At 39.7% G+C, this 21,852-nt stretch overlaps 1 protein-coding gene across 4 annotated transcripts in view; it reads left to right on the plus strand.

The window, feature by feature from the left end:
* OSBPL9 (oxysterol binding protein like 9) overlaps positions 1-21,649 on the plus strand; it is a 57,789-nt gene extending 36,140 nt beyond the window's left edge. For 2 of the 4 annotated variants that reach the window (XM_069023400.1, XM_069023399.1), the window contains 18 exons: positions 4,387-4,416; positions 5,243-5,293; positions 9,424-9,462; positions 12,392-12,485; positions 12,947-13,048; positions 13,494-13,653; positions 14,340-14,452; positions 14,714-14,832; positions 16,160-16,245; positions 16,483-16,657; positions 17,696-17,780; positions 18,064-18,174; positions 18,561-18,624; positions 18,739-18,879; positions 19,773-19,851; positions 20,220-20,311; positions 20,695-20,830; positions 20,926-21,649. In XM_069023400.1, the coding sequence (XP_068879501.1) occupies positions 4,387-4,416; positions 5,243-5,293; positions 9,424-9,462; positions 12,392-12,485; positions 12,947-13,048; positions 13,494-13,653; positions 14,340-14,452; positions 14,714-14,832; positions 16,160-16,245; positions 16,483-16,657; positions 17,696-17,780; positions 18,064-18,174; positions 18,561-18,624; positions 18,739-18,879; positions 19,773-19,851; positions 20,220-20,311; positions 20,695-20,830; positions 20,926-21,000 (1,752 nt within the window). In that variant the 3' untranslated portion in view covers positions 21,001-21,649. The remainder of the gene's footprint in view (positions 1-4,386; positions 4,417-5,242; positions 5,294-9,423; positions 9,463-12,391; positions 12,486-12,946; positions 13,049-13,493; positions 13,654-14,339; positions 14,453-14,713; positions 14,833-16,159; positions 16,246-16,482; positions 16,658-17,695; positions 17,781-18,063; positions 18,175-18,560; positions 18,625-18,738; positions 18,880-19,772; positions 19,852-20,219; positions 20,312-20,694; positions 20,831-20,925) is intronic. The other 2 variants (XR_011152527.1, XM_069023398.1) reach the window with 2 other exon arrangements.
* The last annotated feature ends 203 nt before the right edge of the window (positions 21,650-21,852 follow it).

Genomic DNA, 21,852 nt, shown 5'->3' on the forward strand with positions numbered 1-21,852 from the left:
TTTTAATCTTTAACAAGGATGAGTTGGTGGGAATTGCAAATCTATTCTGAAGGAAAAAAAATAAATACTCCTAATCATGTATTTCACATAATCAGTCTGCATCCTGTGTAGGTCTGTGGCACATTGGAAATCTGAGAATACCACAATTCATTCACCTGAAGTGAGGGTGCCAGAAATGTAGTAGTGGGGAGCACTGCTCTTTTAGCAAGGGTGTAGTTCACTTAAGTGCTGTGTATTCTTTGCATCCCCTCCTGTTCCATTCCAAAGTCTGCTTTGTAGGTCTGAGTTCAAGCACTGTTTAAGAAAGGCTGGCACATACCTTGGTGCTATGGGTTTGGCATTAAGTGTCATGCTGGCTTCATGTATTAATTTGTGTGTGTGGAGGAGGGATTTAACAATTCCTTATGAAAGGTTTATTACAGAGGAGTTGCTTTTTTTCAGCAAATGCAGTAATTTCAGTATCATAAAGTAGTGGTGTGTTTCATCCTGGTTCCCCCCCTCAGTGTCTCTTGTGAGAAATAAGTGTTCTCTTGGTGTTTGGTTCCTGTTTTGAAAACTGTTTGATGCTTTCTGTGATTAATTTACTTCTTTATAATGGTTGTGAACTTTCAAGTGTTATTCATCTTGCCTGATGTGTTAGGTGGTGTCTTGGGGAGTTCTTTCTCATGTACAGGCTTTTAAAAGAACTTTGAAGTACATCTCTCTGTGTGTTTAATCTGTAGACAACTGACCATAACAGTAAGGTCTAAGGATTTTGTATTTCTCCTTCAGTGTGTCTTACTGGGAAGAGTTGTCCTTCAATTTTGACCTCCCTCCAGATGCTACTTTGCAGATCAGGCAGTACTTTCCTTTTTTCCTGTGGCAGTGCTTCTAATCCCTAGAGATTTTCCACATGTTGTGCTGACTTCTTTATTTATCTCTGCAAGGTATCTGTGGTACAGATGGATTGACTTTATAGAGAAAGGAGGAGGCTCGTTTAGAAGAGGTCAGCTTCCTCTGGTTTTAAATCTTGATGAGGGTTGCTATTACTACAGATTCCATTTATTCTCTATTAAAAATGAAAAAGGCTTGACAAAGCACTCTTTTGATCACACCTCTTCCTGTACTGAGAAGTTTTTTGATATGGTATTTAGCAGTTTTCCTATTTGTTTATTGGAAGTATGGTTCAGCTATCAGGTTATGAGCGGAGTGTAATCTGCAGGATACTTCCATCAAACCCATAGTTCTTTCCTCCAAGCAAGCCAGTTTGGGATATTTAAGTTTTAAGTGCTTCCCAATCAGCTGAGTGCTGTTCTGTAACTGTTTATGGCCAGGGATTTCAAACCCGAGCTGTTGTTTCTGCAAATTCACAGAGCATTGGATGAGCTGGCTTTTAGTTACAGAATATTAGGTCTTTTGAAGATGATGGCATAGGATATAGGATATAGGCATTCTGAGATGCCTCAAGATCTCCTGGATATCTTCCTTCTGAAGCGTGGTAGTTTCTTGAACTTGGATGGAGACAGAGCAGATGTAGATTTGATGAAAATACAGGGATTTTCATGAGTTCCCTGTGCTGCATTGCTATTTCTAGCAGAAGGGCAGCTAGCAGGATATGGTGGGATCATGCACAAGCAGCAGTGCTGCCAGTTCTCCTGAATTTCCTGGTGGGGTACAGCATTTGTATCTGAAGGAAAGGAGGGGGTGTCATCTGTGGGTACTGGTGTTTCAAGGTGAAGACAAGATAGGACCTTGCTTTCTTACAGTGTGAACGATTTTACTGGTGAGAACTCCAGGAAAGCTTTTCTGTTTAGTTTTGTGTAGTTAACTTGATCACACATCAGGGAAAGTAAAACTGAGGCACTCAAAGGCATCAGAACAGCAAAGAGGTGCATATTTGCAGGCTGGAACAAAGCTGACATTACTTAACAGGATTTGGGAGGGAAGTGTAGCCTGCTTAAGCTGTTTGGTTCAAAACAAGCACTTTTTGTGAAGTAAATCCAAGGCTGAGCACACAGATTTGGGTTGCACCTTACAGATTTGAACCATGAGTCAGCTACCCCTACGTGCCTCTGCTGCCTCTCTCTGCTGGATAAGCTGATCCCTCTGTAGTCACATGATTGTTGAATGAGGCAAAAATCATGTTGGATGAGATAAAATTAGCTTTCTCAGTGATTTCCTAAAAATTTAGATGTCAAGGAGATGCAATGAGCAGCAAGCAGAGGGAGTAGTTTCAGCAGCAGCCTGCAGTTTGATTAGATTATATATAGCAAATTGCATTCTGCAGTTGTAAATCTGCATTCTGCAAATGTAAATCTGCAGGAAATTGATGTTTCAGATGAAAAATATGTGTATTCATTACCTAAAACTAGGGGAACTGTCTAACTAAAATTTTATCTTAATCAGTTTTCAAAGACTAGGGATGTTAAAAAGAGAAAATTATGATAAGTGCTAGTAGTAAATGGTATTTGATTTTTTTTATTTAATTGGTAATGTGTTTTATCTTCAACACATTTGCTTATGGTTTTCCTTACAATTTTGTAGTGTCTAAATTATCAAAGTTGTGTGTGCTGTCTTCTTGCAAGGTGGTCACAGAGCACAAATGTGATGGAAAATACTGGATCAATGCAAAATGTTACTGCTTAATTTGGCCAGCTCACAAAGGATTCAGTTCCATAGAGGAAAAAAGTATGATTGTATAATTTGTGGAAAGGCCTTAGAAATCTGCTTGCCCTGAGGTTTTTTCCCTCTTGGATCTTCCATGTGATCTTTGACAAAATTACCCTTTTGTCTGTACCTGTGGGTAAGAATAGCAATGTCTTAGTGTCCTGGTTGGAAAATTACAGATGGGCGGGGAGAAACCAACATCACTGAATTGCATCACATGGCCTGAGATCGCTTTCTTATTTTCAGCAAAGGTGATGTCACTGAAGGGACTGAGATCTCAGATTATTTGGTTTGTAAATATAACATGTTGGGGAAAAAATGGGTAAAGAATGATCAAAGCTGCTGATGGCTGCTTCCAGTTGGCTGTAAAGCCTCGAGACTGCATGATTCCCTTCATCTGCATCATCTTTCATCTAACAAGATTTGTGTGTTTGGGTACATTGCCTATTCTTATTTTGGTGCTAAAAGGCTCAAAACTTCTATGCTGTCATATTTAAAATGCTTTTTTTGATATGTGCTGATAAAGTTTAGACTGGAAGTATAGTAGAGACGTGAAAAACAAAGCCAAGGATTTTTTAGCTGTTGGCATGTTTCTCTGGTAGCAACAGGAACAAATATAACATAACTTCATGATATAACACCCCTCATATGATACATCCTAAATAAACGTGGTCCAGTCTCTCCAGTAGGAAAGGCTGAGTCTGGGTTCTGTTTGGCCAGCTCTTGCCAATTAATCCTGAAGAAAATGTACAGCATTCTCTGAGTATTATCTAGAGCACAACTGAAAATTTTCCCCCAGGAATTGCCTGACAGGCTGTCACTGCATTTGTTTTCTTTTTAATCCACAAACTGGGACTGTTCATTCCTGTAGATTTATAGCTGCATGTTCCTCTCTTACAGTGTAGGCTTTGGCTTGCAATGCCTGGTGGGGGAAAAGGATCCTTTACACACTTTGATTATTCAAGAATCAAGAAGATTGTGACTCAAGCCACATGAGACACTCAAATTAATCAAAACAAAGAGGTCCTGTAATTGCATTTATAGAGGTTCAGTGCTGAGTCCAGTTTAGTGATTTTGCCTTCTGCAAACAGAGCCAAGGACATCAACAGGAAGCATCTGCTCCTGAACCAGGTCACGCTGATGTGGAACATGGCATGCAGATGCCTTTTGCATGCCTGAGGTGCAGTTCCACACAGGAAATCTTTATGAACCAGTGTTTCTAGAAAAAATTAAGTAGGCAGATTTCCAGATGCACTTTTACTGGAGGCATAGAAAGAGCAAGAGCATGTGTGCACTGTTACTTTCTGTGGTTTGTTTTTAACTGTGCTTAACTGCAAATATTTATTGTACTTGAATGATGGTCATTTCATGTAACAGTATTGAAATGTGCCAGCATTCAGTGCAGTTTATAAGGATACAAAGTGAACTTAGGATCTCCATGCTGCATTTCATTTTTGTTGATGTTATGCAAAAATGAAGTACAGATTTTAATGGGTAGATGTGTATAATGTCACTGTTTAGAAATTCCTAACTTTGTCATCTTTAAGCTTTAATTATCAGTTTGACTTCGGTCTTGTCTTGAAAATTGAGTCTACATATGCAAATAGTCTTTCACATGTTGGTTAAGGGCTTTTCTCCCTCTCCCAATTTAAAATTAAAATATTATGTTTATACAGTATTTAGGTCAAACTGGAAATTTAGTCTTTAACCACACTATTTTGATTTTTTTTTTTTTTACAGAAAATTGAAGGTCTCAAAGAAACAACTAGTGTAAGTTTCTTCAATTTTTGTATATATTATATAAAGATTCTGTAATTCACCTTATTTTCTTGGGAAAGTTTTAAAAGCCTTTTTACAGAAAAATGGGACTCCATATTAGGTCCAACATTGTGATGGCAGAGACAGCCTGGTTCTGGTGCTGTGTTCAGGTTTCTGTCCAGCACCTTGGAATCATGGAATAGTTGAGGCTGGAAGGGGCCTCTGAAGATCTGAGCCCCATGCTTGGAGCACCATCAGCTGGAACAGGTTGCTCAGGACCAAATCTAGTTTGGGTTTTCAGTAACTCCAAGGCTGGAGGCTCTACAGCTTCTCTGGACAACCTCTTCCAGTGTTTGATCATCCATAAAAGAATAAAAGGTGTTTTCTTCTGTTCCCAGTGATTTTCTTGTATTTCTGTTTGTGGCCATTGCTTGTCCTGTCACTGGACACCACTGAGAAGAGTCTTGCTCTCTCTTCTCCTGCCTCCCCAGTCAGATATTGATGTCCCTTGATAAGGTCTCCCTGAGCCTTTTCCTCCCCAGATTCAAGCAGCCCAGCTCCCTCAGCCTCTCTTGCCATGACAATTTACCTGCCTGCAGCACTGGGAGTTTGGAGCTGACCTCCATTTCACCCTGACTGCCTGGCTTGTGTGTGGCTTTGTAAACTTCAGTTTGCTGCTGCTGTGCCTTTGTCTCTGGGGAAAAAAAGGGGAAGGGAAAGTAGGGGTTCTACAGAAGTCAGTATCCATTTAATTCACATCCAATATTCTATATCACTAATAAATACAAAATATTAAGGGATAGTAATACAATTTTTTTCTGATATTTTTTTTTCCTAGAGCATGGTAGAATCAATAAAACACTGCATTGTGTTGCTACAGATTGCTAAGGTAAGTACACTGTAAAGTATTCTGAATTTTAATGATACAGCATTAATATAATTTAAACCTAAAAGTGCCTTCTATATGAGCCAGGAACAAGAAGACATTATAAGTTGATTTATGCTATTACTTTAATGAGGTTTCTGAAATACTGAGTTCTGTAGCAGACAGTCCTGTTAATGCTCATGGTAACAGTCATGTTGGTTCAAGTTTTCTTTCAGGTAAACTTTCTTTTGCAGAGTTTGCTATTAGGCTAAAGAAGAACTTAGGCAAATGTTAGGGTGACAGAACAGAAACTTAACAAAACTCTTCTTTCTGCTTCATTTAAGAGTGTGGCTAACAAGTAAAAAGGAGAGAAACATGATGTTAATAACTGAGCTGGTTTGGCAAGGTCTGTCCCAGTCTGAAGTTCAGGATGATGCTGGAACTTCTTGAAGTTAGACTTGTATTGGGAATGCAGTGTGGGTAATGCAGTTAAGCTTTTCACCTACGTGTTTCATTAGATTTTAGAATTTGGGGGAGTTTTGGATTTACTTTTTGTCAAGTTCTGCCCTTACAGGTTTAGCATTCTATATTTAGGATATAGATATGTTAATTATGAACTGCTGATTTATATCTTGTGACCAAAGTGGAGGGAGGTGGTATTTTGCAAAGAAATAAAGGTATTTTCAGAATTTCAGGCTGATCTAATCAGAATACATTCTGATTTATCCAGAAATAAGCCTGGGCTCTTCAATTTTTTTTTTTTCTGTGGTCTAGATCAACTATTTTTGTAGCTTTTGAATGCAATATTGCTGTTTGTCTTCATTTTAGATGCCAGATATGTTGTACAAAATTTTGTGCAGTGAAAATTGAAATATTTAGAATCTTACAGGATCAGAAGTAGTTCACTAAAAGGATCAGTGCATGTTTTGTGAAATTCTGGTTTCATATCTATTACTTAAGAATTCTGAAGAAAACGTTTATTAATTAGCAGGTTTGTACAAAACCAAAACTTGTTTACAAGTAGTAGGGTTGAAACATTGAAATAGTTTTCTGCCACATGAATTTGGAGCTAGAACAGTCTTTATTTAACATGCAGTGATGCTATTTCAATCCTTCACTATAGTGCCAGCAAGAAAAGCCTTGTCAGTATTGTTATTTAGTCCTGGGTATATTTAGAGGTGTTTTAGTACAGTGAAGTCAGTAGATATTATATGTCATTTTTTAGGGACTTGATGGAGTCAATTGTAGATAGATTAGATGGCAATATACTGATTTTCTTAGCTATATGTGATTTGCTGTATTGAGGAAGCTTGTTAGAGAAACTGTGCAAGGAATTCCTAGCTCATTTTTTCTTAATTACTGTATAAATGTATTTAATAGTTCTTATTTTCACAGAACTTTAATTCCTATGAAATTTTAGTCTTTTTAAAAAGCTCTGCTATGTAATTAGCAAATGTGAAATTGCAGAATTATAATCTGCTTTTTCAGGCTGTTGATCAGAGCTGATAATAGGTGGCTGAGTTATCTTTCTTGTTTCTGTTGACTGTCAAATCCTGTTTCTGCTCTGTGTGAGTTTATTGGGAGTTAGGCAAACGTGACCACTTATCTTATGCTGATGTAAAGTGTATTTTTGAAGTTCTTTAGGTGGTTGGCTGATAATAGACAAGACTGGTAGTGGCAGATGTAGTCATTTAGATCAGGTTCAGTACTTTACTGCACTGACTTTCATGTGAATGTAAAGGTAGGTGGAATAGGAGTCCCTCAAACATGCTAACACTTGTTTTTTGTTGCACTAAATCAGACCTTGAAGTCTTTCTTTCAGTACCACTAAATATTAACCAATGTAAATAGATGAGCTTACCCACTAAGGAGCGGGGTTTTATTGTTTGATTTTTTGCTAAACCATATCTAAAGCTCTTTTGGAGCTGTTGAAGACAAGGTGGGTTAAAGGGGTGCCTTATGCACAGCTAATTGGAAGATGTTGATCTACATTAGTGAAAAAAAATTTTCCACTACTTTAATGACCTATTTTTCTGCTTCTTCTCTTCACCTTCTTTCTCTCTCAGGCAACTGTAGTTGTTGACTACAAGGGAATTCTGTCATGATTCCCCCCACCTTTTCTATAAACTGTGTTGGTATCCTGATTTCTTACTGCTGTCAAAAATTTATGATATGGGGGGGTTGGAGTTTTTTTTCACAGTTCTGCAAACTGCTTATGTATGGTGCAATCTCTGTGTAAAAATGTGTCGTGCCTGACTGTAGCTTTGTGCTCTTCAGTAGAGAACCTTTTAAGATTTCTGCAAGTTTTTTTCCCAAGGCTGTAGGGCAAGTGTGGCTGCTGACTGACACTGCTGAGAATAAATCATCTTAACACCACCCTGCACCCTGTTTTTACTTCTACAGTGCCTTTCTCATTAGGAGACAGACTTGCCAATCTGTGTACCTTGGTAGTGTTACCATTTCTCTATGTACTTAGAACTTTCTGTTTCCAACACACAGCCATTTCTTATGTGGATTATTTTGGAACATTGAAGCAAACCTGTGTTTTTGGTTGTTTGAGTTTTGTTTTGTTTTCTTTTCTAAATTGTGTGTTAAGTTGTTCTGTTTCATGGATTCTTACCTGTCTTAGTATTTGGAGAGTTAAATTTTCATTACACTTGCTGGTAAATCAAGTGTGTAATTATGCCACTCGTACTGAGGTGACCCATGACATTTTCAAAATAATGTAGTAAATACCAGCTAAACAGGATATTATAATACATACACTGCTTATCAAAAAGCAGTCAAAATAAACAAAGTGGGATGGGCACGTGGAGCATTTGGCCTGTGTTGTTCCCTTTGAGTGTGTGGCACTTGAAGATGTCCAGCTTTGCTGATATGTGTGATATAAAGTACATGTAATGGTCCACCAGGGATGTGTAAACCTCAGTCTTAGAAATATGTGTTATGAAGTAGCTTTTATAATTTAGATACTTAGTTTTGCATCTTTCCCTTCTCTTTTTCACTCCATTTCCAGCAGTCTTGCCTGCCCAGTTGTGTGGAATTTCTGCCTTCCTTACGTTAAGCTGCAGCTGGTGCATTACTGAGGTGCCATAGCAAGTGTCAGTACTCATGCAGCATCTTTGTGGTTTATTTCTTGGCTCTTAGAGATGATGGACACAACTTGGGGGGTTTATGTGCTGGGAAAAAAAATGATGAATTTTGTAAATTTGCAACCCAGTGGAACTCGTTGCCCTTGGTGTTCTTTTTATCACGGAAAGCCAGGCTTCAAAAATGTCACCTAGCAGACATGAAATTTGGACAGCCTATTGCCAACTGTATAAGCTAAGGAAGGATGTATTAAGTATCAAAACATAAATATGTGCCAACTTTCTTAATACTACTTACTGCCTTTTTTTTTTTCTTATTCCTTTAAAATGTAACTGGAAATCCAGGGAAATACTCTGCAGACAAGTCTTAAGGTTCACACCGGGCAAAGCTATGGATTGATGTACTGATTAACCTTGCAGCAGAAGGGAAGAGATTTGACTTAGTGTTCAGTAAAATTTATACTGTTGCTGTACATTAAAACTGTGCTGGCTGTAGATTGGCATTAACTGGTCTGCTGCTCATGTCATTTTCCCTGAGGACAGATGTTTTCCATACATTGCCTGCTCTCACATATGGTTCTAGGCAAAAAAACCTCAAAATCTGAGATAGTAAATAATCAAAAAGTATTTTAAAATCTGGTGGATGCCAAAAAGCAAAAAATTAAAACCTTTCAACTTACTTTAACTTCTGCCTTTCTTGTGTGTTAATCACAGAAATTGAGAACTTCATCTTTCAGGGACTTATAGGAGCTGCAGAGTATATTTTGGGGAGCTCTTAGGTATTTGGGAAGCACCCATATTGTAAACCATAATTGTACTCTGCAGTGCAGAAAGGATATTTTTAAAACTCATGTGGACAAGCCCTCAGAAAATTCTGAGCTTCAGAGGTGCAGTGAGTGTGTGGAATTGTGTCTTCCAAGTTTAGTTACTGTATCACGTGATGAGGAACATTTTATGGCTGAAAATGTAAACATTCCTGAGGGAAACTCACTGATCTCACTTAGCACAGAACTGATAAGTCATGCAAGATTGTTATGTTGATATTTTTAACATTTTTTCCTTAAGGACCAAAATAATGAGGAGAAGCACGCAGATGGACTTATAGTAAGTTTAAATCTAATCTTTATCTCCTTTTAATTCTGCAGACCATGTGAACAGAGACCTGAATTTCCACTCACTTTGCAACATGCTTCTTCCTTTCTCTAATTTACCGCTTCCAGTGTCTTGTTAAAATTCCTGTTGAGTCCTTAGCTCCTGAGGTTGGCTAACACCCTTGTCTTTAGAAAATAGTGTGGTCAGTTTTGTATGGAGTGTCCTGAACAGCAGTGTTGTGACTGAACACTTAGATAAAAATCTGCCATGTGAACAGATGAAAGGGAAATGACTGGGGTAGAAATAGTTTTGTGTTCCATCTGAAGTATCTTTGTGTAGGAAATAGATCTGCTCTCCGTGTGCTTCAAGTAGTTTGTCTTTTCTACAGTGCTGCTCCTTTGATGCAGAGTTGTGTTATGTCTGTCTAAGCAATGTTTCTTCTTTAATGGAACCTCTGCATTTTTAATGTAACTTCTGTCATTTTCAGTTTTGGTCACATGTGATTTCTCTTTCTTTGTTCTTTTTTTGTCACTTGAGTACATTTCAGATACTTTTAATAGGAGATTGGTCTCAGTAAAAACTCTAAAAATCCTAATGTGTTTTCATTAGAGCTGACAGTAATTCCCTGGCCTTAATTGTCTTCCCACTAGAAACTGCTTTAGCAGTAGGATTTTCTGGTGTGAACCTTGGAGTAAAGATGCACATGCATATTTCAGTTCCATGCTTATCATAAATAAGGGGAATTATTGCGTGCCCTGCAGATGTCACATAATTCAGGTCTTAGTATGAGGGGGCAGGTTCTGTGATATCCCCTGGAAAAGAGAAGTTGTGCAGGTAGACACTTCCACAAGCACAGGTGACCTGCACATTTGGTCTGCAACTCAGAAATTTCACAGAGATATTGCAGCTTGATACAGTGTGAATTTGATTAACCACTGATCTCATTATCTGTGGTCTGGCTTAGACTGGGGAGGAAAAAGTATTTCAGTAAGAAAATATTAACTATGGATCAGTGATTGTGAAGTCTGAAATTGTGATGCTGTAGAGGTCAACATCAGCTTGGGCTAAAGGTCAGGATTTCACTTTAACCTTAGGCAAAAATATGATCAGTGTTTGCTGCCATGGTGGGATGAGTCTTGTTTCTGCATGATTGTTATTAAATTGTTATTAAACTCAGAGTAGGAGACTTTCAGGTCTGCCTTCATCTGTTTCTAGCCCATGAAGGCATCCCTCACAATATCCAACACAAAACTCCAGTTCTTGTTGCACTGTGGAGAATTGTTTAAGGATGAGGTTACAATCCTGCATACAAATTCAGAGTTACTTCTTTCTTTCCTTCAACACACCAGTTCTGTATCAGGTGGATTATTAGTTTCCCTAAAAAATAAAGAAGACATATATAGCAATAGCATCCTATGTATCATATGACCATCTGGGGTTTTAAGTCTTAACTCTTAAGATGGGATCATAATTTTAAGCTGTGAACTCTGTGGGACAGGGACCTTCCTGTGCTGAATGCATAATTCCACAAGCAGGTGAAGTAATGGGTAAGGGACATTGGCTTTATGCTGGACTGCAGTGGAGTAAGAGTACATGTACTGGATTATTTTTATATTGGTTAGTAACACCAATGAAAATGTAGAAAGCTACTTTTATGCCTAGTTTAATGGGCTTTTTTTTAGTGATAGGGAATAACAGTTCTGTTTTCAGTTAAATAAATTCTGTGCTATAAAAACAAGAATAGAACTCTTCACTGGTTTTTAGAGTCATACAGTGTCCTGAGTTGAAAGGGATCCAGAAGGATCATATTGTTCCAACTCCTGCACAAGACAGCCCCCCGAAAATCACACTGTGTGTCTAAGAGCATTGTCCAAACATCCAAATGTCGGATAAAGTTCAGAATTTCAGGTAACCAGAAAAGGAGGCAAGAAAGAAATCTGCTGTTTGTAGGAGAATGGGAGGAAGGTTAAAATGAGCCTGTTTCCCTGAGTCTGAATGCAAATAGAAATTAATGGGCTCAAGGGAGAGGAAAACAGTTGTAGACACTTCCTTTAAATACTGGCCTAAAAAAAGGGTAGGGATGAACATACTGCATTTCTGAGCAAACTGAGCAAAGATTTTCTTAGTTCTGACTGATCAAGGGGTTTAAATTGCAAGATGTTTGGAAAAGGGTTTTATGTTTGTTTTACCCAAATAACAACCAAGACATTCTGGTGGATGTGTGTAAACATAAATAACAGACAGTGCTTAGATGATAGTTTGGATTAAAAGACAAGGCAGTTTAGATTTCCCAGGGTCTTGATGCATAAAAACCAAGGACATACACTGAAGTGACTTTTGTGAGCACTGAGTTGACCTGGTGCTTCATTTTTCAAGTGCCCACATTCAGAAGTAGGTTGAGGTGTCCTCTGCTGAGCTGCACTGAACACTGTCAGCTTGCTTTGGGAAGAATTTTGTCAACAAAGCTGCTTCATGGCTCTAAGCATGCTGATGATTCTTGTTTTGATTTATGGGTCAATCTGCTGTGGTCTGGACAAATCAATTCTTGAAAAAAAAAAAAAAATTGAAAATACAGATTACCTATCCTAATTTTGGCCATATAATTTGCATCTAACTTTCCACTCTTTGCATGCAATATTAATTAATGGACATTGGAAGGCATACTTAGAAGCTAGAGCCTGAAATAAGAATTCTTTATAGGACGCTTCAAATCTGCAGCAAATTCAATTTAGTGTGCAGTCTGTGTAAAGAATTAAAATATTACCACTTTGAAAGTATTTCTCATGTCCTCAACTGTCAATTTGTGTTTTACTTCCTCTCTCAGGAATTCGCTCTCTTGCATTTGGGCATTTCTTGTGCTCACAGTGTTCTTGCTATCTGTACTTTAGTTTATTTTAATTGAGGGAAAAAAAAAAAAAGTGCTTTTCCTTCTCTTTCCTAGAGCACCATAAACCCTGTGGACGCCGTGTATCAGCCCAGTCCCTTGGAGCCATCGGGAATCAGCGTGATGCCTTCCCAAGCTGTCACACTTCCAGGTAGGCTGGGAATATCTTGTATTTCAATAAATCAGTAACTGCAGTGCAGTGGAGAGGGGACAGGCTCTGTGTCACACAGGACAGGGGCACAGTGCATTCAGTGCTGCACACTCAGCTCAGAGGGGCTGAGGAGGGGCAGGAGTGAGAGGCACGGAGCATCCTCAACAATCTGCCCCTGGTTCTGGGGATAAGCTGGTGTCTTTTACTTGCTCTCTGTTACTGGCTTGCATTTCTAACACTCTCTTTAAAAATGAAACTATAATTTTCAGAAAAGGCAAATGCTTTCTAGCTAAACAACTGCATTTTTTTAAATGCCATCTTTGCTAAATAATAAGTGCTAGGTAAAAGTGATGGCTACTCGTTTTTCTGTCTGAATGGGTTTTATAGAAAGTGGTTTAATTTTTGGAGGTGACGTTAAATAATGTGGAATCTTCTTTTGAATATATCAAAATATCCCCTAGAACCTGCTCAGTTGTGCAAGTCAGAGCAGCGACCCTCCTCTTTGCCAGTGGGACCTGTAGTAGCATCGCTCGGAAATCAGACTCCTACACCAAATAGTACAGGTACAGTTCTGGGTAACTCTTACTGAAATACAAGAAACCCTGTAATTAGTTAAGATAACAGTATATTGGCATACATCTTGAGTTTAATCAGCACCAATTTCAGTGTTTGGTTAAAATCAGTTATGCTGCTCTTTCTCCCCACCATGTGTCCACAATATGTACGAGTGTTACCAGCTTCCCTTCATGTCTCCAGCATTGCAAACTTGCAGTAACTGGGGAAGAGATGTCCTTAAATTTTACTGGTGTTCTGTGCTCTTGATTTTCCTTGTGACCTTCCTTTTGTTATCTGTTAAACTCAGTGTGAACCTGCCTAATCATTGCTTTTAATTTTGTGAATTCCTCTTCTGAGTTCACATCAGTCTTTACTGATTTGAACAATTCTCACTGTAAGTAGATTTTGAAAGAATTTGTTTTTATTGAGTCTGTAATTTTTCATACTCCACAGGGAGTGGGCAATCAGCACCTAGCAGCAGTCTCACCTCTCCAAGCCATGTCAACCTGTCTCCAAATACAGTCCCAGACTTTTCTTACTCCAGCAGTGAGGATGAGTTCTATGATGCTGATGAATTCTACCAGAGCAGTTCTTCCCCAAAGCGATGTATGGAGTAAGTAGCTGACAGTGTGCAGTGTGTGCTGAATGCAGTTTGTATCTACAAGAGCATGGCTTGTCTGCTTGCAGAAATTGGTTAAAAAAAGGTGGAGGAGGCAAAAAAGCCACTTTGTGTAACAGAGTGAGATTACCCCCCCTCAACCACAGACAGCTGTCTGTGAGGGAGGCAGTTCCTTCCTCTGCTCCTTCCCATTCCATCAGATAGATGTTGACAAACTCTTAATATAAACCAAATTTTGGAAGCCCCCAGCTCAGAGCTATAATCTGAGACCATGGTGCATTTCATGTGCATTTGCTGCAGCCTTTGGTAAATGGCCAATTCCCTCTCGCATTTGCTAAAAGACATTTTTTGAAGTTGGTACCCTTTCCCCAAAATCTCTGTCTACTCTTCTTTTTTTATTAACTGTAGAATTAATTTTAAGAGATGCTATGCATTTCAAAGAGAGATTAGTCAGCTGTTCTCAGCCTTCAGGTGTTATCTGAGGCTGCAGGCTGTCCCATTCCTTCAGCTACAATCCATTCTAATCGTTCTGTGAATTAGCATGCACCACGTATGTTAATGTCTGTCACTACACATATATTGATGTCTATCACTTAATTCCTTGTCTGTGAATATCAAATGACAATAATTTGGTCTGAATTACTTCATTTGAACTGTGAGAATTTGTTACTCTTCTTTAGTTCTTCAGGGTCTGCTGCAGTCCTGACTCGGAGCAGCACAGGGAGCAGCCTGAAACGTCCGGATACCACAGAGTCCCTCAATTCTTCCATGTCTAATGGCACAAATGATGCTGGTAAGTGGCCTGTGTGAATTTTCAGTAAGGAGTTATTGATTGTTGATCTGTGTATAAGCTGGGTCAGTACATGCAGGATTTTGTATATATATATATGACAAGGTACATATGGGAAGTGGTTTATCTACTGTTTCTTTACTAATGGAAAATTGCTGAACTGTAGGATTTAAAACCTGTATTTTTTGATAGTTACATACATGCTAATTAAGTACAGTCTGTTCTTGAAGGCTTAGAGGAAAACAAAAGCCATTGGTCTTTCAGATCTCTTTGATCCTCCCGACGATCGAGAAGATGATGGGGAAGGAGAATCAGTAGAGGAGCATAAAAGTGTTATCATGCATCTCTTGTCACAAGTGAGATTAGGCATGGATCTAACCAAGGTAAACTTGCTGGTGTTCATGGGGATGGGAGAGGGAGTAGACCCAGAATTCTGTGTGAAAGAAAGGTTATGTAATAATTTAACTGCATATTTGTTCTAAGAGCTGGTTAAGCTATAATCTCTTTAGCAGGGTATTTTTGAATTGGGGTTCTTACTGGAAGGGGAAAAGTAGCTGCAGAATAAGTATATCCAGAAGCTAAAATCTGTTTGGGAAAATAGTTTGCTATGGAAAGTAGCTGTTTGTTCTCTTTGTACCTAATTCTGGGAGTGCTTGTGAAGCTGGCATAAGGGGAATGCTGAAGTGTTACTCCTGTCTTTAGCTTCCTAGAACAAAGATCTGCAAGATCCCAGGGTATGGTGACATTCAATAAAACATAAAATAAAAGGGGGATGTAATCATATAGTGAAAAGCACTGCTTAGTTGGGATCTTAATGAGTAGATAAGTTGCCCCTGTGTTTTGAAATGCTACACTTAGGTCTGGCAAGGAAAGGGTTGGATTCTTCCATGAATGAGATTCCTGCTGGTGTCTGTCTGAAGGCTGAATGAACAGCATTCTGAAGGTGTTGGACTTTCCAGGCAGCTTGGTTAAATTTAAGCAAGTAATTCCAGAATGAAAAAGGGCAGGAGAGATCAATCCTATCCTTAAGTTTCCTTAAGTGGATGAATTGAACTGTCCAGCCTGGAATAAACAGTAGATAATAAACAGGTAACACTTCTCTGGGGAAACAGGCAGCAGCTCACAAGCAAACTGCTCAAGGTTTCTGGCAGTTCTGAATGGGAATTGATCCAAACTGTGTGTGCTCTGGTAATTCCTGGAATAGCTGAAAATTACTGATCTCAAGTTAGGCTGCCAGGAAGCATCATGAGCATGTACCTCATCAGCAGCAGTAATTGACAGTGGATCCCACTGAGCAGATCCAAGAAGGGACCTTTGGGAGGTACTAGGGAAGAGCTTAACCTTCATCTTGATAGACACACATAACAGGATGGGACTGCAAGTGAGTGTTTGACTGTAACTGAAAATTGACAGTGTTCACAGAGATGAAACTAAATCATCAGTGATACTGTAATTCAGAGCAGCTTTTGGTGTGCTCTGAGTGGGACTAGAATCCATGTAGGATGAGACTGTTCCTCTTGAACCTTGGGGTTTGTAGAAGATGCCAGCTGACCTGCATATGTCAGAACTCATTGGTGAGCTCGAGCTCACAATCAGCTTAGAGCACACGATGCTGTGGGTGCTCTGTTTGCTATTTACAGCGAGTACAGTTGGCTTTTGTACAGGATATTCAAATACCTTTACCTAGATGAGTTGTTTTTCTTCACTCAGGTTGTTCTTCCAACGTTTATCCTGGAAAGAAGGTCGCTGTTGGAAATGTATGCTGACTTCTTTGCACATCCAGACTTGTTTGTCAGGTATTGCCTTTGGACCAAGAGCATTCACTGATTCTCATACTGGTAATGGCCCTCATGGGCTGCCAGAATTTGGTAGTTTCGAAGAATATTGCCTGGATTTTGACTTAAACTTCAAAAACAGTCAAATCAGTCAAACTTCTAGTTGTAAAACAACCAAGCACCCATAAAACTTTGCCGTATCCAAAGTACCTGCTTATATTTCACTTGGCCTGTCCTTTTTTTCCTCTCTCTCTGTAGCATTAGTGACCAGAAGGATCCCAAGGAGAGGATGGTTCAGGTGGTTAAATGGTACCTCTCAGCTTTCCATGCAGGAAGGAAAGGGTCAGTTGCTAAAAAGCCTTACAATCCCATTCTGGGGGAGATCTTCCGCTGCCATTGGGTGTTGCCTGGCACTGAAGGTGAAGATGACATGGTGAGTTTCTTGTGGTGTGGTTTTTTGGGGCACACAATGCAGAGATGCAGCACAAAGCTTTGTTAAGTCACTGACTGAACTGGATTATGCTGTGCTTAAGTAGCAAATCAACAAATTGTAGTGATTTCTTGAACTTTCCCCCTTCCTTCCTTGTTTTCTTTGGACAAAATACAAAATAATCTTGCATAACAAAATTTATTGTTTTTAAAGAACTACTTGACATGTTGAAAATGTCCTTTTTTCCTGAACTGTTTTGTAGCACTGATTACTAACTCCTTTCTTTCCAAAGTTCTGATTATTTTGTTTTTTATTTCTTAAATCAGTGCAGCCTGGTGGGGTTTTTGTTGGTTTTTTTCTTTTTTGGCACCTCATTTAGGCTTCTTGCCTTGGGAAGTTGCAAATGATGATGTGGGAAGTGCTGTTGTAGCTTCATGTAGCCTCAGTGTAACACATCTAAGTAAATGTGATTATTTAGGTATAAACCTTGTGATTTTCCCATTTCATTTGCTTGCCACCAATTTGTTTGCTCAAATCTTGTTTCTGAGGTGAATGGTTGCACTGCAATTTGCTGGCATAAAGGCAGTGTTGCATTTGGGCTTCCACTGCTTCTAACCATGAATTAATTACACTTTGTGTTCTTTGCCACAGGAAATGAATATTAGTTTATGGTTTTGTGGTACATGAAATCTGATCATTATTAATATGCTGATCAGACTTTTTCACAAGCAAAAACAAAAACTATTTCTGCCACTTAAATACTATTTTGTAATTGGGTTTATACATGAGTCTTTCAGTTTAAGTGTTTTACTTGGGGACAATTAAACCAAAGGCATTTATACTTAAGAGAGTAGAAACTCTATCCTTTAGAAAGCATCATAGTTCCAGGACTAAGGAGTTATTCCCCATCAGCAAACAGGCAAATCCATTAAAATCACTGCAATACATTTTTAGAAGCCTTTAAAGATGGAAGCAGCTTCTCTGGGAAGCATGCAGTGTTTGCAGGCACTGAGTGATGGAATCCTCTCCCCTGTCACACAGGAGCCAGTCTCAGAAGGACCACTCCCCTGGGTCAGTAAAAGCAACGTCACCTTTGTGGCAGAGCAGGTCTCTCACCATCCTCCAAGTAAGTCCTGACAGTGCCTTTGCCAGCAGAGGTGGCAGCTGGAGAGGGGTGGCAGTAAAATCAGCTCTTGGCTTAAATCTTGGATTTCCACTTTCTCTTCAGATTTAAAAGCTGAATATTTATGAAAGCCGAAAAATTAGAAACTGCTTTTGTGAGAAACTAATTGCAAACTCTGTTGCCACTTAAGTATGAGGCACCTGGGGATATTTTGCAATGAATGAACTTGGAAACAATGGTATCAATGTCTTGTGCTGCTGTTTTTAATACCTACCTCTTTCTTCAGTTTCAGCATTTTATGCAGAGTGTTTTAGCAAGAGGATACAGTTCAATGCTCACATATGGACCAAGTCCAAATTCCTAGGAATGTCTATTGGGGTCCATAACATAGGGCAAGGTATGTGTGTGTAAACTGAACAGCAGAAGAGAGAAATTAAGTTCTGCAACTAGGATTTTTCATAGAATAATTTACATAAAGTCATTGTATTAAATAGAAGAAACGGTTGAATTTTTGTTACTAGAGTTGATGTATCTGGGAATCAGAGATTCCTTCCACACATTCTGTGTGCTGAAAGCAGTTCTGGCCCAGTTTTTCCCAAAAGTACAGCCATCCCTGCCTCCTCCAGAAGCTGGGCATTCTCAGCATCCACGAAAAATAAAGCTCTTCACATTTCCTTTTCTTGGCACCTTTTTTTAATGACATATTTCATGAGACCATTATTACAAGTTTTGTAGAGGTTTTGCTTAATGTTTTTTAAATCTAATTTTCTTTTTCTTTTACAGGGTGTGTTACATGCCTAGATCATGATGAACACTATATTTTGACTTTTCCAAATGGCTATGGAAGGCAAGTAAAAGCTCTAATTGGTATTTTCATTTCTAATGCCTTGTAATGTTTCATGCTTAGTATTTATTGGTCAAGAGCTTATGAATGTATGCTTTTATACATTTCTAATTGCAGGTCTATTCTCACTGTGCCATGGATAGAGCTTGGTGGGGAGTGCAGCATTAGTTGCTCAAAGACAGGTTACAATGCTTCCATTGTCTTCCACACAAAACCATTTTATGGAGGAAAGAAGCACAGAATTACAGCTGAAATTTTGTAAGCAGCTTTCTTCATCTCACTTCTTCCTTCCTTAAATGCCAACAGTTTTAACAAGACAATCAAGAGTGTAAAATACTGAAACAGCAACACCCAAAAGAGCTTAGCTCATGATTACCTGTCATGGGATGCCATTTAAAGCCAAATTTGTGAGAGGAAGCTGCACAGGCCTGTGTCCTACTTTATCCTGCTTGAACACAGCCTCAGCTGAGTCCCAAAGGGAATTTTGCTTTCCTGAATTATCAAAAGTGTCTCCATCATTGCCTCTCCTAAAAATACAAATACTGCAGCAGACCTTGGGATACTGTTCAGGGTGTGTCAGTTGAAGCTCTGCTGCAACCTTTACTTATTTTTATCTGGGCTTTGGTGGATTTTGGTTAAACCCTGTGCACATGCCCAGCACAGAGAATTCAGTGGAGATTCCCATCATATTTGGAAATGTGCTGTGATGTCAGCAAGTGGATGCTGACAGAATGAGTTTTAACTTGGTTTTAAATTGTGGCTTGACATTGACAGATGCCATTTAAAAACTGGTTTTCCAGTTTGTGTTTCCCAGTAGTCTGGGAAAGAAGTGGATTGTGAAACATTTTTAAGCTTAAACTCACCACCCTAAATCTGTGTGGAAGGCTTATAACTACTTTCCTAAACTCTAAATGCAGATCCAGCCCTCAGGCAAGGTCTGTCTCACCCTGATCAGCTCTTCCTGTTAAGGTTTATGTAACTCATTCATGCCAAACTGCTCCCTTGTAAACAGAACCCTCCTCTCTTCTGTACTGGACACTTTGAGGGCTGATACAAACCAGACTGTGCAGCAACTGGGATAAAGTTTTGATCCTTTAGGATTTTTCAATTGCTGTAATACAGCTGAGAAATGACTGTTTGCTTCTCTTTAGTTCTCCAAATGACAAGAAACCCTTCTGCTCCATTGAAGGAGAATGGAATGGGGTCATGTATGCAAAGTACTCCACAGGGGTAACACAGCTTTCTTTCTTTTTTCTCTTTTCATCAGAAATAGAAGATTGTACTTAAAAAGGGGGTTTGGGGTGGTTTTGTGGGTTTGGTTTTTTCTTTTAAACAAACATTAATAGTTGGAACCTCCTATGAGGCTGCCCAAAAGAATGCTGGGCAATCTCCAAATGAACTGGGGATAAAAGTCCTGAAGTTACTTTGTTCATTTACTCTTAAGGAAGCTTGATTTTTATACAAGAACACAGAATCTAAAGAATTACCATTTTTCATGTATTTCCTGCTAACCAGTGTACTAGAGTGTGAGGGTGTATAAATTTAAAGTCTAGCTAAAGAACTGAATAGGTTTATTTTTTTTCCATCTCCCACTCCAGGAGAATGCTGTCTTTATAGATACCAAGAAAATGCCTACAATTAAGAAGAAGGTAAGGAAATTGGAGGACCAAGACGACTTTGAGTCTCGCTGGTAAGAACTTCAGTTAACTGGGAGCATTAAGATTTTGTTTTAGTTAGACTCCAGTTTGCAGTACAGGGACCAAGGGTGCACTGATCCAGGCACTGCATGCTCTGCTCTCCCTGAGCCCAGGTACAGGCAGGCTGGGGATTTAAGAAGGAAGAGGAGACCTGGAGTTCTCAGTCACATCCTAATTGGGATCAAATGTTCAGGGAGGTCTGGAGAGCTCCACCACAGCCTCCTCCCTCCTGCCATGACAGCACCGTTGTGGTTCAAATATCCTGGGGGCTTTCCTGCCCTTTCTCTAACATGAGATCTACCTTTAGTCACTGCTATGTCTCTAACTTGTAGCACTCTGCTCCCATAAAAGTCTCCATTGCCCTTTCTCTTTCAAGCTTGTGGAAGGATGTGACCTACAACCTGAAGATCAGAGACATCGACGCAGCCACGGCTGCAAAGCACGCGCTTGAGGAGCGCCAGAGAGCCGAGGCCAGGGCCAGGAAGGAGAACGAGACCCCGTGGGAAACAAGGGTGAGCTTTATTCCAACAGGGCAAATTTCAGCCTGTAGCCTTTGTGCCTTTCTGGCTGAGTCACAAAAAGCTTACAGGTGGCTGTTCCTTTGCAGTTATTCCATGAGGATGGGGAGTGCTGGGTGTACGATGAGCCGCTGCTGAAGCGCCTCGCTGCCAGCAAGCACTGAGGGGGCCCGAGGGCAGCGAGCACTGGAGCCTGGGCTGAGCAGAGCTGCCAGCCGAGCCCAGCCAGCCCCCAGCGCTCACGGGCGTGCGCGGCCCAGCCCCACCCCTCCAGCTGCAGTGGCTCCTATCTCAGGGATACTGGACTTACTGAGACAGACAAGCAATTCATGAGAGGCTGAGCAGCTCCGGGCAGGGACTGGCTCTGGTGGCAGTGCCCAGGCTCAGGCCCTGCTCCTGCTGCCTCTGGAGCAGGGAGAGGCTGGGCTCTGGAGCACAGACACTGGATAACCACTGTGAAGGCCACGGAGGTGGGAGCAGTTGCATAATATTCCTGGGTCCTACATATTTAAAAAGCAAGAAACAAAATGCAAGATGTCATTTAAATCTCGCTGATGTCTGCAGTGTGTAAATATGAGGATTCCTCTGATGGGACAATTTGTTAGAAAAAGCTACATAAATGTTATCTTCCCACCTGTATGATAATCAAATCTTTTGGCATTTCAGTGTCTTGCCCAAAATAACTTTGTTATTTTGAGATTGAAATGTAACCATAGATAATTCTACCCAGTGCATCTTAAAGCTTCATAAAATAGATTTTTCAAACTTCTCTTATGGACTTTTTATTTATTTCATAATAAACCTTTGCAGCAAGACTGTTTTTCAGTGAGTCATGATAAATCGATTTATGTGAAATGTATGAGCATTATTTGTTTTTCCACTGGAATAATCCTTGCCGCTACTTCTTAAAAGTAGTTAATGAACTAGCAAAATGAGCATTTGCAGCATCCACAGAACTTTTCTGGCCTCTGCATCGAGCCTGGCCTGCACTTCAGGAACCTCTGCAGTGTGTGCTT

Source organism: Aphelocoma coerulescens, chromosome 8, assembly GCF_041296385.1.
Source record: "Aphelocoma coerulescens isolate FSJ_1873_10779 chromosome 8, UR_Acoe_1.0, whole genome shotgun sequence".
In the NCBI taxonomy this organism is placed as follows: Eukaryota; Metazoa; Chordata; class Aves; order Passeriformes; family Corvidae; genus Aphelocoma; species Aphelocoma coerulescens.